Source organism: Ambystoma mexicanum, chromosome 1q (assembly GCF_040938575.1).
Source record: "Ambystoma mexicanum isolate Mex_15411 chromosome 1q, UKY_AmexF1_1, whole genome shotgun sequence".
In the NCBI taxonomy this organism is placed as follows: Eukaryota; Metazoa; Chordata; class Amphibia; order Caudata; family Ambystomatidae; genus Ambystoma; species Ambystoma mexicanum.
In genome coordinates, this window is record NC_090922.1 from 852941177 (window position 1) to 852958524 (window position 17348).

The 17348-nt window shown below is 46.3% G+C and overlaps 1 protein-coding gene across 4 annotated transcripts in view; it reads right to left on the minus strand.

Moving 5' to 3' along the window:
- Positions 1-17348, minus strand: part of LOC138538055 (complement factor H-like) — a 981558-nt gene that overhangs the window by 704433 nt on the left and 259777 nt on the right. For all 4 annotated transcript variants that reach the window (XM_069641504.1, XM_069641501.1, XM_069641502.1 and 1 more), the window contains exon 7: positions 10842-11018. In XM_069641504.1, the coding sequence (XP_069497605.1) occupies positions 10842-11018 (177 nt within the window). The remainder of the gene's footprint in view (positions 1-10841; positions 11019-17348) is intronic.

A 17348-nucleotide genomic window follows, 5' to 3' on the forward strand; every position in this document is an offset into this window, starting at 1 on the left:
ATGGAGGCGCACACACATAGCGCAGTTGCAAGGAACTGAGCTATGCGGGCTAGTCTTTTGGCTGTGGCAGGCCCGGGACTACTTTACCTGGACTACTATGGGTGTGGCAGGTCTGGGACTATTTTACCTGGAGTACTTTACCTGAGGCTATTTAAACCGCACCCAAACCAGCAGAACGTGCTTTGCGTTATTCTGCTGTGGGCAGTGTAACGCTCACCGTGTCCAGTTCTTTGATGCCAGTTTACCTGAAACCAAGGACCTGCAGAGAGAGAAAGAACACTACGAGACTTACCTGGAATAGTATCCTGTCTTCAATCCATGGCTGACTTCAGTTCCACTCACCTGAAGGTACAAACTCCATCATCCGGCACTGCATGCATCCTGGAATACCATAACCTGGAAAGAGGAGAAAGGAAGACAGCATTAGTAAGCGTTTACTCACATTTCCTCCCGAATGAAAAAAGCCAATTCTTAACTGGGTAGTCATCTCCTGGTCAGTATCATTGCTGGAACATTACGGCGCTCGGCGAGGAACATCGCAACCTGCAAAGAGAGAAAAGACAGGTTAGCAATATAAAAGGCAAAACAGCACCGCGCATCACGCATTACTCACCAGACAGCATCGCGCACTCTGCGCTTTCGCCTACCGGCCCATGCTCATCTTCAAACTGCAGGACAACACCAAAATACCTTTCCATACCTAAAAGGAAAGAAGCAAGACATTATTATTCGAACTAAGAGGAACATAAGAACTGCATATAAAGACTGTAAAGCAGCCAACCTACGGAGTTGCAGCAGGCCTGGATTCCCACAGGGGGGCTTGCACCATTGAAGTAACTTGGTCGCTGCTCACCCCCCACATCTACGCGCCCCTGTCACGAGGAACAGGACGGAGAATCCACCTTTTACAATATTAAGACCCACCTTTTACCAGAGGCCTTCCCAAGGGACGGGGAGAGGGTTCGAGAGTGCAAATCATCCAACCAGGGCTGGGTGGCGTCTCCGTGGATACCAGGTGAGCGTAACACATATACCTTTTTTTGTTTCCCATGCAGGTGACAGTGGCTATCCCTTAAAAGCCGTTGCTCCTCACCCTTGTCCGAAACCCGCAGAACAGGCACAAGGAGGACTACAATCAATCCCATACCCGTACCCGTGTGGTCATTGAGCAGACAATTGGCCTGTTGAAGGCACGGTTTCGCTGCCTTAGCCGGTCTGGTGGGGCACTCCTCTACAGGCATGAGAAAGTGGCCAAGATCATCATGGCATGTGTCATGCTGCACAACATCTGTATCCGACGGAACATGCCCCTGCCCCCTGACATTGAACTGCTACCACCTGGTGATGATGAAGGGGATGAAGATGTGGCTGCACATCATCGCTGTGCCGATGCACAGGAGGGACATGCTGTGCGTCAGTCAGTGATTGCACATGGCTGCAGAGGGTGACATGATAGTTGGAAAGAGGGCACTGGGTGTGGGGGTACATGTACACTATGCACTGTATATGAATAAATGACACATGCGCAATGATTAATGTCCACTCAAGTCTTTTTTTCACACAACGGTTGTATCGAAATGTACAATGAAGATGAAAGTGTACTAACCCTCCACCACCCTCACCCCCTCCACAACTCCCCCACACATGCTCAACCCCTCACCCTCACCCCACAACTCCCCCACACACCCTCACCCCCTCCCCCTCCTCCCACAACTCCCCCAAACATGTCCCAACAAGTGTCAATTGCCTTCATCAGACGGGCCAGTCTACTTCCTGCCACTCCCTGCACCTGGTGACGGCATGTCAGGGCGGCGCAGGGTGCGTGACAATCCTGCGTAGTGGGTGTGATGCTGGAAATGCATCAGAGGGACAGGGCCTCTGAATCCTTGTCCTTTACTGCTTTTTATCGTGTGTTCTGTCGTGCTTTCTGCCCAGGAGTCCATGTGGGACTTCTGGCAGTGCAGCTCTCCTTTGGTTTGGTGAACAGACCCATGGGATACCCTTATGGCACCCATGGGTAGGGGTACAACCCTGTGCCCCTAGTGTATGTTTTTGGGCACCTGTGGGTGGCCCACAGAGCAGGGTATGGGCTGGTGGCAGCTCCATGCTGAATTTGACAGGTGCTCTGGGTGTCCTCCATTTTGGGATACCCAGGCCCTGCCATTGGGATCAGTTGATTCCTGATAGGAAACAAGATGGCCCCTGTGGCCTCTTGCTTTATATTGCCTGTTACCTTGTTTTCCCAAAGTCCTGGGAAGCCCTGACTCTGTCCCTTCCCCCTGACTGGCTGTTGGGTGGAAGTTCCATATATGGTGTTGTTGTGAAGGCCCAGCTAGACTGACTGGAGCCTTCCCAGTGACTGTATGTTGTGGGTACCTCCTGTGGGTGGGACCTGGGTGAATGGAGTGTGTGACCAATATACACTCCTTGTTGTGGTTGTCTGGTTTCTGGCATGAGAGACAAAGACAGACAGCCCTGCCCGAAACTGGCCTGAATGCAGTGTGTAGTGTTGAATGGCTGGGTACTTGTCCCAATCCACATTCCTTGTTGTGAGTGTCTGAAAGGGAGGAGTGTGGCCTGAATGCACTGTGTGCCTGATTGGCTGACTGACTGCATGAATGCCCTTCTGTATGATTGGCTGCTGAGTGTGTGCCAGCAGTGTGGATGAGAGACAGAATAGTATATCTGGGGACCTCTCACCACTGGTAATTGTTCAGAAGCGTTCTGGGGCTGAGTCTCCACTCTAAGAGTAACTGGAACTGCTGATCCTCGACGTCCAGCTGGAAGAAGAAGACTTGCTGCTGCATTTTGCTTCGACCGATCTGAAGGCTGCCGAAATCGTCGAAGACTGACCAGAGAGAGGACCTGGTAAGGCGCCCTCTTCCCGTGCTCCGAGGGACCATCGAGCACCGATCCATCTTCGTCGAAGCGCCCTGGAAGACAGACCCTCGAAAGGCTGCCGACCCGAGACGGGACCACCGAGGAGATCGAAGTGAAGCACCCGGACATCGCCGCCGTCGAAGTCCATTGCCGTCGACCAGGGTTCGCAGGTTTGTGTAACCGCTGGAGGCCCGTCGAAGTTGTGTTGCCCAGCCGTGGGAACCACTTGACGCCGTGCCGCCGACGACCGGAGCCACCCGCTCCTTTGTCTAAGAACATTCGAATCGAAGGACTCCCTCGTCCGCAACGTCGACCGCTTTATCCTGCCGGAGAAAGTCGAGGACGACCAACGCGCCGAGGAGAAACCTGCCGGTGGTTTTCCCGCCACCCGAAGACCACAAAGACTCGAACGACTCGACGCCCTTGCTGGGCCTCCGTCTCCACAATCTTTGCGGTCCAGAACTATTGTCACCGAGGTGCCCCGCACGCCTCTGCCTTGCAGGACGCCGATGCCCCGACGCCGACGAGCACCGCTCGGACGAAGCTGCCGCCTCATCGACACCGTTTTACCCTGTTTGTCGACGGTCGTTCGACGCCCCGTGTCTCCCGCTTGAAAGGGAAGGCATTCAAGAAGGGCCGTCGATTCCCCGCCGCCGAACGCCGAGTTCCGCGACGCTTCTCGACACCTCTCGACGATCCGCGACTCCCGCTTGAAAGGGGGTCGCTCAAGAAGGATCTGTCAACGCCTCTTCGAAGAACTCGACTCCACCAGGTACATTGGGGGGGTAAAAACATTATAGGAGGGAATAAGACTTGCAGAACAATATATGGACTGGGCTTGTGCTATATCTTTATTTTACAGGTTGCCCAGGTGGGGGGATCTCCACACAGAATTGTGTCTAGTGGTAGGGGCCAGTATTCTGCCTATTGCTCAACCATCTTATTTTCTCTCCTCTCTCTATTGCTGGTTTCACTCTATTGATCTGTGTGACATTGTTACAGTATTGTTGATGCACTTTAATGAGATCTAATACAAAGGGTGGTACCACTTTAGAATTGTATATATTTGCCATTGTTGATTTTCCTAAGTACAAAGTGAGTTATTATGATAAGTGTACATAACCTTGAATATTGATTATATAAAGACTGTGTTCTAACCAATACAGTGTGTGGACATTACTTTGTGGGGGCTTGGGGACTACACTGTACTTAAGAACCAGCCTGCATCACCTCCTGAGAAGCTAGGCCTTGATTGCTCGTCCATTGCTACCGTACTAGAGAATCTTGGCTGGGGTCTTCTGTGCCTCTCTTCTACCATATAGAGAGCAGAAGTACAGACACCCCCCACCGGTCCTTTACAGTGGACTTGTCTGTGTGGAGCTCAAGGACGATGGGGTGGCCGCATGCTCCATTTGGGGGCCGGACGCTCAGCCTCCAATGCATCAGCAATGCGGCCGAGGACATGCCGCAGGGCTGTTACCTCCTCGCACAGTCTACTTCTGTGTTTGGCAAAGATCTTGCCCAGAGAGGTGGTGTTTTCACGCCACTCCTGCCTTGCTTGGGCATTGTCACTTACAAATTGTCGCACCAGGGCAGTTAGCTCCTCCTGCCGCTGCACACCCGCCAGTACACCTGTGGAGGTGGAGTGTGCTTGGGTGTCATGTACAATTTCTATCGGCTCCCCTATGGGCCCTTGGTTGAACACCCCCCCAGACTGCTCTGGGGTGGTGGCGTGGTCGGAGTCTACCGATTTAAGTTGTGGGGATGGTGCCGGACTTGGTGTACGAGGCAGTTCAGAGGAGTCGTCCTCCACGGGCACCCACAACTCTTCCTGCGCCTCCTCCTCAGCCAGGGGTACTGTGGCTGCCACCTCCATGAGTGAACTGGACTCTGCTGAGTGTGTAGCTTCAGCTGTGCCCTGTGCCAGTGTGACTGGAGTTGCGGGTTCTGTCTCGACGGCCCTTGGCGGCACCAGTGCCGTGGCATCCGGAGGTGGTTTCCTCTGTGGTGCATGGCGAGCCTTGTGTTGGGCTTTTGAGGTCGAAGGCCTGTTGCCCTCATCCTGGGCCGTCTTCCGGGATGTGGTTGGCTGTGCGGGTGAGTCCCAGACCTCATGGTTATGGTCTGAGCCTGTGGGGGTTGAAGAGAGGGACGGCATGAGTGATGGTTTCAGAAGCATCATGCATACATTTGTATTATTGCTCATCTATACATGAGAGGGTAATAGGCAGTTGAGTTTGGATGATCACGTTGCTTGCTATATGGGTGGGTAATGCAGGCATACGTCGGGGTCACTCATGTTGGGGCTGACGTATGCTATGTAACATGAATATATGTTGTGGCCTGCATGCAGTGTGACTTATGCCATTGACATCTTAGTGTGGTTTGTGTAAGGTATGACATTGCCTTGCTGCAGGCATCTGCATGTGTCTGTGCTGCGTACGTCAACTATGCTGGGAATGTGCGTGTATTGGGCCATGGCTTGCCTCTTTAGGCAGACATATTGGTGGACTATCATCAGACTCTGCCTTACAGTGTTTTCTTAGGACACTCACCTCCGTCCGCTGATGACGTGGTGCCACACTCCATGTCTCCAACACCTTCAATGGCCTCCATGCCGATTTGGCTTGCACATATGTCCTCCCACCGGGACAGCTTTATGGGAGAGCTTGCTCCTCCGCCAGTTGCCATGGCCTGGCTCCTGTTGGCTGAGAGGATGTTACGGACTCGCAGGCGCAAGTCATCCCACCTCTTCCTGCAGTCCTTGGTTGTGCAGGGGGTGTTGCCAACCGCGCTTACTTTTTGCGCCACTAGTGCCCAGATATCCTTCTTTCTGATTATGGCCTCCCTCTTGAGGCTATGGACAAACACGACATCAGCATTTTCTGCCAGGGTCTCCGCAAGCATGGTTAACTCATCTTCATTAAAGCGCTCCTTGTGCTGGCATGATGCGCCCTTTTTCACAGCCTTGGGCATTGTAGTGTTATTGTGGATTGGATTTCACACACAGCAATGTCCTACAGGTCCTGGCTGCTGAGGATGGCAATGGATTGTGTTTTTAAATATGGCTGCCATGCTCTTTCCCATTCCTGTGCGATGACGCTACTTCCGGTTCCGCTTGGTTACTAGTGGTGACCGCTAATGCCGTCTTGCTTCATGCCGGTAGTGCAATCTGCACTTCACTTGATGGCGCTAAGGGCCATTTTCGGGACTTTAGCGGCATGCCGGTAATGTCGTTACCAGCATGGCGGAAAGCTCGTGCCCGCGAGATCCTAATAGTCCTCTATTAGCGGGCTCTGACCTACACGGACATGGTATTTACTCCATGCCAGAAAGGAAAGTTACCTCCAAACTCGGAATGACCCCCTCTGTCTCTGCATTAGTTTTCTTGTTTTTTCCCGAACAGCACCCGGAGTCGACCGGTGGGGCTTCTCATCTTGGACATTAGTTCTTCATCGTCTACTCAACTTGGTTCTTCCTCGCTTCTCTGACTATTGCCGGTCCCGCAGTATCCGAGGACCTGAAAGGCAAAGCAACAGTGTGGGAGATCCCATTCTGTTCTTCGACCGCCTCCCGCCCCAGTGCCTAGTGTGCTCACCTGTGCATTGAGTCCAGCTCCGTTCCTTCAGCATCTCCTGGTGGTGTCGACCATCAGTCGTTCTGCTCCTGTAAAGAAGAAAGACATTGTGAAAGTAAGCCTAGTAGCTGTACAGAACAAGTTTGCAAGCACGGCAAGTTTGACACTCATGCTTAATCAAGACTTACCTGTCACTGAGTTTAATCAAGAGTTACCTGTGAACCGTGGTATCCTGTGTTTCGCAGATGGCTTGGACCACGCACCTTTAGTGAAGTAACTGGAATCCGATACATACCCGAGGACAGCAACCGTAGTTGCAAACATTACGGTGAGCATAACTCGCTTTGGCACCAGCCAGCTAACCCAGGCTATGAAGGGGAGGGGCAAGAGGGAAGGCTGTGTGCTTATACTTACCCTGTATTTACCTTTAGGTCACCCTAAACTACCCAGGTCCATCCCAACCTCACAGTCCCCTGGGAGTTAATCCCCAATCAACCAGTGGGGGAAGGAGTGGCTGGAGCAAGCATCTGGGTGAGGACAGCCAGTGAGGGGGCGACACATCGGTACAGACCAGATCAGGAACTCCTGCAGGGCACCAGAGGTAAGCCTGACACAAGGTCACCATAGCGCTGTGCAAGCTGACCTTTGAAGAGAAGAAGGAGGCCAACAGTTCCACCATTAGCAAAAGCAGAAGGAGAGGCTCAAACCAGAGTGCCCAGGATAAGCCCTGGTGACTCATCGCCAAAGAGTTAGTGCAGGCTTATGAAGTGGGGAAGGATATTTTTGACTGGTTTGAAGTGCTCAAGCTGGCTCTCCAGCTACAGGAGGTGGATGAGGTACTGGGGGGTGCAGCCCTGATGAGTTGCTTACCGACACCAGGGACTGATGCAATTCTTCAGTTTACTCCTGAGGAAAGGCCGGTTGATGGGAGCAGGAAAGCAGTCCTACTCGGGAAGTTCTGTAAATCCCCAAAACAATATCTCAAGAGTTTCAGAGAGCTCGGAAAGAAAGGTGGGCTGGCATTTAAAGTGTTCACACACTTGTCGTTGAAATATCTGAGCGGATGGGTGACTGGTAACAAAGTTGGGACATTTACAGAGATGTACAAGTTGATTGCGTGTGAGCATGTATTGAAATATTGTGAGGTTGACCTACATGAGCATCTTGTGGACAAGATTATCAGAGACCCTAGGGAGCTTGCAAAGGCTGCAGACAGGTTTGTGAGTACTGAAGGCTCAGGTGAGCACAACCAAACCGGAAGAGAAATTGGCACACAAAAAAGTAAACAAGGATGGGAAGGACAAGGGTCCAACCCTAGCCTATTCGAAGTCAGGTCCCCAAAGGAACGAAGGGAAATCAAAAAACGCTAGTTCAGCTGTGCACACCAAAAGGAGGAGCACAGGCACCCCTAACACTGGGACACCTGCGCTCCAACCACACAAAGTTGTTTCGTGTATGGAGAAACTGGGCCATAGGAAAGGGGATCCTGCTTGGAAGGGCTTACCCAAGGAAGCCATAGCGAATGTTGGACTCGTGGAAGAGACCATCATTAGTGTGGGCCTCTCAGAGGAGGAATTCCCACTAGGCCAGGGAGTGGCCGAATGTGGATTGGTTACACTGAGTCGGATCAGTACTGGGTCTCCGAAGGGGATCCCAGTTCCCAATAATACTCAATTGTATCTAGAGCATGTGTAAATCAATGGACACAAAACTGCTGCGGTTCGAAACACCGTGGCTGTCACCTGACAGTGGGTACAGGCAGGCCAATATATTGATGGGTCTGATTGTAGCATCAGTGGGTTTGACGAAAAGAGTAAGTGCCCCTTTGCGAAAGTAGAGTTCAGCTGGCGAGGTGAAACAACCCAGCGCTGTGTAGTGGTGACAGACTCCATCCCTGGTCCATGTCTGTTGGGTAATGATCTTCATGATCCTTTACAACTAATTGCGTTATCACAGCCCTGCTGCATGAACAACTAGGATCCCAAATAGCTACTTTGATTATGCATGTATGTATTTATCACCTCCTTATGCAAAGTTATCAAACCAGTAACCTTAAGCATGTATGTAAGTATTCCCGACCTCACCAAGCCTGCCCCCAGAAGCCTCTGGGTTCGGTGCACTATACAAATGTAAACATAAATAAATATGTTTTGTTTTTTATTTGCATTTGTAAGGTTTCTATCACACCTTCCTTTTAATTTGTAGATCATGGTACTGGTTTTGTTAAACTACCTAGTTATGTTATGTCATGTTATATTATGTCATGCTTCATTATGTCATTTCACATTAATATCTAATGTTGAGTTTGAAACAGCTATAAAGTGGCAAGTAGCACTCCCCAAAACACTCAAATAAATAATACACAGGAGTGCTAGTCAGTCCATGAAAAGGGTGTTAATGCCCAAAGTAGACATGCAAATTAAAGCTCGTAAGCATACTCCACACCACTGTTTGTACCTAACAGCTGGATGCTCTGGTTTATGGTAACACTCAAGGCATAGTATCATACTATAACATATTAAGCGTGACTTACTACATAGAGACACAAGGCTGTTCTCGCCCTTCCAACCCTGTTTGTCGCGCATCCACCTCTGCCTTTCACACAATCTAATGAAGTGCACATTTTCTCACCATAGATGATCATGCATTACTATACTTGGATATCCTACTCCCAAGTACGGCACCACCCTGCGTCACCGAAAAACTACAATAAAGTCTAGTAGGACATACCATTACATCACACAGACTCTGGGCCTCATTGTGAGTTGGGCAGTGCGGCAAAAATGTGCCGCTAATACGGTTACTGGTGCATTACCACGCTGGCCAAATATGAGTTTGGCACTAAGGGGAAGGAAAAACCTGCAACAAGAAGCTGGAGGTACTTCTGCTGCCTTACCATCCAAAATTGGCCAATTAGGCAGTATTACCACTGGCAGTAATACTGGCAAAATCCCCCATGGAGTCCTATGGACTCCAACTACCACCACTTCTAATCCGGCAGTATAACCGCCTGGACCAAGTGGCAGTAACAGTAATACAGTATGGTGGTATCTTGGCGGATTTACAACCAAGATACCACCAAGCTTATAATGAGGCTCAAACTCTTTATAATAGCCTTTGTGACATCAATGTGCTAGGGTATTTCAATTTGATTTTACTAGTTTGCCCACTCTATTTCCTCACTTTCTCTTACCAACAACATTGACCTTTTACACATTCTATTCTTTCCTATGACACTCTTGGCTCAGGTTTGGCAGTCACAGAATTAACATTCTGGGATTTCAACTGGGGTACAGACATACCTGGGAAACTCAACAACCAACCCTCCATAATTGCTCAAGCACACTCTCAACCCCCTCATGCAGCCAACATTACATTGTGTACAGACGTACAATTATCCAAGTCTGCCTTGGAAACACAAATTATAAAAATATTTCAGGACATATCTGCCTCCACCCTTTTTCAGAACTACGGTCCACCTAACGAGACTGATATTCACCCATGATATAACAAACCATGGTGCCCTCACTGCATCCCTCCCTGCATGTGCTTCTGCAATCATGTCTCACTTTCCCATCCTCTTATTTTCTCCTTGGCATTTTTTTTTCTCCAGCATTCCAAGGTCTGGATATACCTGGCGTGGGCATTGAGCACCACGATAAGGACAAGCGTAAGACACTGAAAGAAATCACTGAAAGAAATGCTGTGGTAACTTTCCAGAGTCCAAAAAGCAAATTCTAAAACATAAAATGTGCTAGTATAAGAAGAATATTTAAGTGATAAATCATGTTAAGAAAATATGCCATGTTGTATTTGATATGCCCTAGAGACGTACTGTTGGGCAGCTGTCAGCTTGGGAGTCCTAAATAAAAGAAACGCATATGCACTTGTTTAAATGCGGCGGGCCAAAGGTCTTCTGGTAAAATGTAGGAAAAATGGGATAAAGTGGCGAATGGTGAAGTTGGGTTTATTTGTGCATTGCTCTGATCTGCAGGATTAGCTCATTGTAGCTAAATGGCATGTCCTCACCACTATTTCTGGTAATAGGGCTGAGTAGGCTACTTCAGGGTAATCTGTCACCCTCCTCGTGCCTCCCGAATGGTGGCGACCAAAGTGGCGGATGAGTATTACCTTTCCATAAAAACAGACCTACTCATGTGAAAGGCCTACCATGCGACATATTCACTATTGCAGTTGCATTTTAATAACATACGACCATTGGTGGTTGCTTTTTTATTCCTCATTTTTTTCTCACCCCTCAATATGTGGATACATTGTTGTACCTGTGGAGAATTGAGGTCAGGAGAAGCAGTAATGTAACAGCATAGTTGTTGTCTTGTTTGCAAAACAGATAGGTGAAACTTTCAACAAAAATGGCACTTACTTTCGCACCTTGGCGGTGGCACCCAGCCACTCTTCGTGCATGTTGGCCTTGAGGTGTGACTGTACAGCGTTACAAACCCAGTGATGCACTGTACATCAACTGTTTCTCCTTCATTGTAGGTCTCCTGTTTAGGGAGCATTTCTCCATTCTCCAGGGTCAAATAATAGCATAGGACTTCTGCGAAAAGGAATATGTGATTTTATTTATTAAAAATGCGCACATAATCTGCAACACACTTACAAAACCAATATTTAAACTTTCAATAGTATTTCATACTTAACTTTCTAACATAGTATCTTACATATCCTTCTTACAATATATCCTTTTGAACCCACCATAATATTTATGATGTAAATGGTGCAATCTTAAGGATGTCAACCTGTGCCACACTAATGATCCCCAATTTGGGTGAAATGTGTATGGGCCTCATTCCGAGTGTGGCAAAGTGGTAAAAAAGTGGCGGTAATAGAATTACCTCCAGTTTTCCCGCCCTGCCAAATTCTGAGTTTGGCCTTGGAGTCGAGAATTTACCTCCAGTAGAATGCCAGAGGGAAACCATCCACCTTAATGATGATAAATCAATAAAATCGGCAGAATTACAGCTGCCGCAATTATTGCGAGTGGTAGTTCTGCCAAAAGAGTCCATGGTGTCCTACAGAGTCATAAGAATGGAGATTTACACCACATACCGCCACTTGCAATGGCATGGTAAACCCACGGTACCAAGTGGCAGTAACCGTATTTTCATTTGGTGGTAGTTCGGCGGTAATTCTGCCGGACTACGGCCAGACTTGGAATGGGGGCCTATGTGTTTGTGTGTTTTATCTTTGTTAGTCTTCGGTTGATAAAACTATTTATAAAATGGCACTCACCTACAAGACAAAGTCATGTCCTGCATGTCCTGAATGAAGCCAAAACGCAAACGTTTCAGTTGATTTGCAAACACATAAAGCATTGATGCGTTGCTCTCGTCTGGAGGTGAACTTCCAGTGATGGCTAATTGTAGCTCTGTGGTGTGTGTGAATTATTAGCTGCAAAGACGGTCCTACTCACAAAGCAGGTAAAATGAGTTTGTTGTTTTTCAAACCCACTGTAATATTAATGATGTATGGTAAGATAAGAGTGTTTAACCAAATTTCACCCTTTTAACATCATAATAATACGTTTTACATTATTCATAGTTGCATGTTGTTTAGAAGTAAAAGTGCAATATGCAATACATAAAACATTCATATTGTATGGGCTAATGGAATAGCCAACTTGTCAACCTCCAGATGTGTCAGCGTAAATATCCCTTCAGTGGTCAGGGATCATGGGAGTTGTAGGCCAAAACATCTGGGGGGATGGGTTGGCTAGACCTTCTAAAAGATGTATACATTTTGAAAGCTACGTAACTGTTAAATTACAACTGCAGCTTTCTGTGTCAGAACATATGCAACAAGTAAATCACCTCTGCGATACGAAAACCCCAATCATCTATTTTACGTAGGAGACTCTGGCACATGTGTGAAAGGTTCAAACAAATGTCAAAGATTCAAGAAGGAAATCTTTCACATATTTTGCTTAAAAAGATAATTAATTGTGACTCTTTCTCTAGCTCTAACCAGTCAAAATATATAAAAATAACCCATTGCCTCAATTTTCATTAAATTAAAAAAAGCTTATTTTACTAAAACCTTAGTAATGAAAAGTTGCAGCTGCATTCAAGCTGCACTTTTTCAACTCCAACAGCACATCGGCTTTATTGATAAGAAAGACTGGTAAGATATTCAGTGAAACGCGTACCAACTCGAGTACGTGTTTTTTTATAAGTGTTTTGAAGAATAACAAGCTTATAACACTATGACAGGATTAAGAAATGATTACTAACCATGCGCAGAAAAATAGTTGAAACCTCAAATCCCTAGAAATACAAGTGGTTTGACTAGGCAGTACTTTAAAGGTTTATTCTAAGTTAATATATATATGAAATTATACTTGGTTCGACCTTGCTTCAATATGCACTCTGGTGAGTAGAAACTTGGGAAAGTCAATGGTTGAAATTTGAATAGGCAGGAGTGGTTCAGCCTTATCCCGGAAGGGAATTGTAGCTAGGATAGTGTACGTTACAGTAGAATTAAACATCAAAAAGAGGGCCTAGGAAGAGTTAGGACATTAGAATTCCATTTTGGACAGAGTGGCAGTATACATCTCATGTATTTTGTAGGTGGAGATGAGGGACAAACCAATGAAAAGCTCATATATTTAGTAGTAGGAGAAGTCAAATTCCTGAGAACCACATGTGCACTTAGTATGAAGAGGAGAATGTCAAAGCACTGGAACTCCATATGCAATTTATACGCATAGGAGAAAGCCAAAGCACTAACAACCACCCCCCGCATTTAGTATTCAGATCAGAAGAGCAAAGCACTTCGAATCCTATACGCATTGTGTAGGGATCAGAGAAGTTCAAAGTACTGAGAACTATATGTGCATTTTGTAGACTTATAAAAAGACCATAGCACTGGGAACTCTGTGAGCATTTAGTAAACTGACAAGGAGGCTAAATCACTGAGAACCCTAGGTATATTTTGTAGGTGCAGGGGAAGGCAAAAGCAATGAGACTCCCATGTGCATCTGGTAGGAGAAGAGCAAAGCACTGAAACCCTCACATGGCTTTCATAGATGGAGGCTGAAGGCCAAAGTTCTGATAACCCCACATGCATTTTTTTTATTTTTTATTTGGTTGAACCTTTCAAACAAATACATTTAATTACATATATGATTGATAGATGTATTTAGTGGGTATAGGAGTAGACCGAATCACTGAGAGCCACAGGTGCATTTTGTAGGCCTAGGAAATGTCCAATGAACTGAGCACTGCACATGAATCTATCAGGCAGAGGAGAAGGTTCACACACTGAGAATTCCCTGTAAGGTTAGTAGGCAGTACAGAAGAGCAAATACAGTGATACACCTAGGTGCATGTTTTAGGCAGAGCAGAATTCCAAAGCACTCTGAACCGTGTGTACCTTTATTTGGTGTAGGAGAAGGCCAAAGCATTGAGAAACCCAAGTGCATTTTGTAATCTTAGTAGAAGGCCAAACCACTGAGAATCCAATGTGCATTCAGTAGGAGGAGGCGAAGGGCAGCACAGAGAGGTCCAGGTACATTTTGTAGGACGAGGATAAGGCCAAAGCGCTGAGAACTCAACATGCATTGTGTAGCTGCATGAGAGCATCAAACCAATGTTAAGCACACTCGCATTTAAATGTTGGAGGAGAAGGCATAGCCCTGAATTCCCCATGCACATTTAATAGGTAGTGAAGAAGGCCAAATCACTGATAACACCACACACAACTGTGGGCACACAACTGAGGCATATTTGCATTCAGTGGGTATAGAAGAAGGCCAAAGCACACAGAACCACAGGAGCATTTTGAAGGTGGGTGAGAAAACCAAAGCACTAAGAAGCCCTTGTGCATTTAGTAAGTGGAGTGAGAGGCAATCACTGAGAAAAGAAAGCTGTCACTGTGTACCTCCATTTCCCATCCCCCCAGAGGAATGTGTAAATGAGCTGGGGACTTCATATTACTTCTGCTCCGCTGGGATTCCTCCACCCCCCTAGCTTCCTCAAATGTTTGGAGGCTCCTAAACAGTTAATCTTTGCTAACCGTACTGCTGGAAGAGAGACCCCTTTCTTGACATAGCTCAGGCAGGACACCTGGCGTTCAAGACCTGTGCAGAGCTTATAATGTATCCCATTGGTGTAGCAATTATAAATGCTTGGAAATGTCTATAACGTCAATTACACCGTTTTTTATTTTATATCAAATCCCTAATGATGTTCATCAGTGTGACAGGATGACTACGGCTCTACAGGAGTACATGCACGAATAGTTGCTAAACTGCATACTCAGTCCAGACAACTACAAACCAACAGTTATCCTTGTCATAAAGGTGATACAGGTACAGTCAAGAGGTATAACTCCTTTGCCTTTTGGGATAATATGGGCCAAGGGCAGGCTATACTTTTAGAGGAGTGTGAATGTGATAACGGTGGAAATCCAAACAACAATAGTACTAGATTCTACAATAAAGTAATGTCCAATAGAGGTTTAATAAATATATATGTATATATACTTTAATTAAACACACCAATATGAAAGTAGCTGACTATTAAACCAACAGCAAAAATCCACCTGTAGGGGAAACAATATAAAAAATTAAGAACATGGCGATGAAAACAATCTGGGTAATGTAGCTGGGGTGAAGAGTAATACTTTCAGGAGGTTGATGCAGGCAGGTTCCTGAGTACAGTGTTAACCCAAAGCCCCCACAAAGGAATGTCCACACACTACGTTAGGTGATAACACAGCTTCCTTATACAAAATAAGGTTTGCTACTTCTACCAACAGTAGATACATTTAAATAATAACACTTTTTATATGGAATACTTATTCAGAGAATGGTAAATATATACACTCTATGTGGTACAACACAATACTTAAATTCAGTAAGAACTGCACTAACTACAGTTTTAAATGGCAGGTGAATTCTTCAGTAAGGTGTTACCAGCATTTAATAGGAAAGAAAGGCAGGTTAGTTATGAACAGTGGCAAAATGCTTTCTTTAGACTAGACAAGTAATTCTGAGTGAAGACCCCCCCACCTTCCCAACCTGTAATAGAAAAGGTAGGGAGTAACTTTTGTTGTCTTTTACATCCCAGTCCAATAATGTTCAATGACTTTGTGCTTTCTTTTAAAAGGTTCTACCACCCCAAAGTACCTCAGAGGCCAGAGTACAGCAGGATCCATCCAAGATGAATCGGGGACCTCTGAATGACTGGTGAGGCTATAAAATGCTCTTCCTCATCACAGTACCTTTGGTACCTTGGCAGGCGAAGTGGCAGAGTTTTGTGGCTTTACAAAACCATTCCCTCCGAGGATGGACTCCTTTGGAAGAAGGAGCCACTGGGATGCTGAGTCTAACAATAAAAAGGAATAAGAGTCTTTCGGAAGTGCAACAGTTTTACTCTTCACGGTGCTCTCCATTGGTCGGCGATTTCTACGACTCTAGAAGTCCTGAGGAGGTGAAACTTGCTGTGGGCTCCTTAAAGGCTTGGCAGATGGAAGTAAGTCCCCTGGGACCGTCAATGACTTCTGATGGTGACTGGTGCATAGGTCACTTTTGAGGTTGAGTTATTGAATATGGCGATTTTCTGACTTTTGATTCTTTTGAGCCCTGTGGACGGCTTCTGGTGACCTGGACTCAAGCACTGGAATGGACCTCAGCCTCTCACCAAATCTGCACCATCGGGACAACTTCTGAACGTATGGTCCTTAATCAGTAACAAGTCATGCAATGGGTGGGATGCAGATTAACTCTTACATCATATAATCAGACCGACTCAGGAAGTTGGCAAAGTCTTGTTCGACTGTTTTATTATCAATTGTCTAAAACAGGGAGTTACAACAGACATCAATGAACTCCTGATCGTGTTCTCAATGCATTTCAAACAAAATTATAATTAAGTACTAAAAATTCATCATAAGTGACCTCATACTACGTGGCAAATAAGAAAAACCTATGGGGGGTTGTGGTTGGTTCAAGGGGAAGATCTAAGTATACGTTCTATACCGGGACGTTCTATTTCTACACGCCTACTATAATATCTATAAGGAGTGTCCTAGGGGAGTCACAGTTCAAATGCAAATCAGCATTTTTAATCAGCTAGTTGATTTATTATCCTTCGTCTTTGTCATCGATCGAGTCTGCACACACTGACATTTTGTTTTTTGTCGTGCTTATGGATCATTGGAGGCGGCACAGCTTCACATCATTTAGATGAATCCACACGTGTCTGCCTTGCAATTTTACTGCTGAGGGAGTGACATTTTCACCAATAAATGGGCCATTAAAGTGTGGGATGTACCACTTCCTAGTAAAGTTTCTAATTAGGATACAATTGCCAGCAAATAGTTGGGGTGCTGATAATAGTTTAAAAGGTTTGGTTGCTGAATTGTTTTCATCTGTGTTCTGAGACCGATCGCCCTGGCGCTTGAGTTGATCTGAAATGAGAGATACTAGCGGTCATACATGCTAGATAATCTTGTAACTCGTTTCCTAACATTTTTGGTGTACTCTGTGCATCACTTCTACTCCTCGGTGGATGTGCAAGAGGTGCTTTCATCCACCTCCCAGTCATTAGTTCATGGGGTGTGAGGTGGCGGTCTGACTCAGAGTGATCCCTTAGGGCATATAAATCTAAGGGCAAGCAAAAATGCTGATCAACATAGAAGTGAGACCCCACCATATCGAATCGGAGACCAAGTTTGGCTGGCTACAAGACATATACCGCTTTTTCAATGTCAATTTGAGTTTGGCAATCCTTTCTTTAAGGAGACCATTGAGTCTTACATATTCCGTTCGCTTGCCGGTGATAAGCAGAAGAAAACGTATGCTTTACGCAAGCCCTATCTGTTCAAAAACTTCATTGTGCTATTCAGAAACATGTTTAGGTACTCA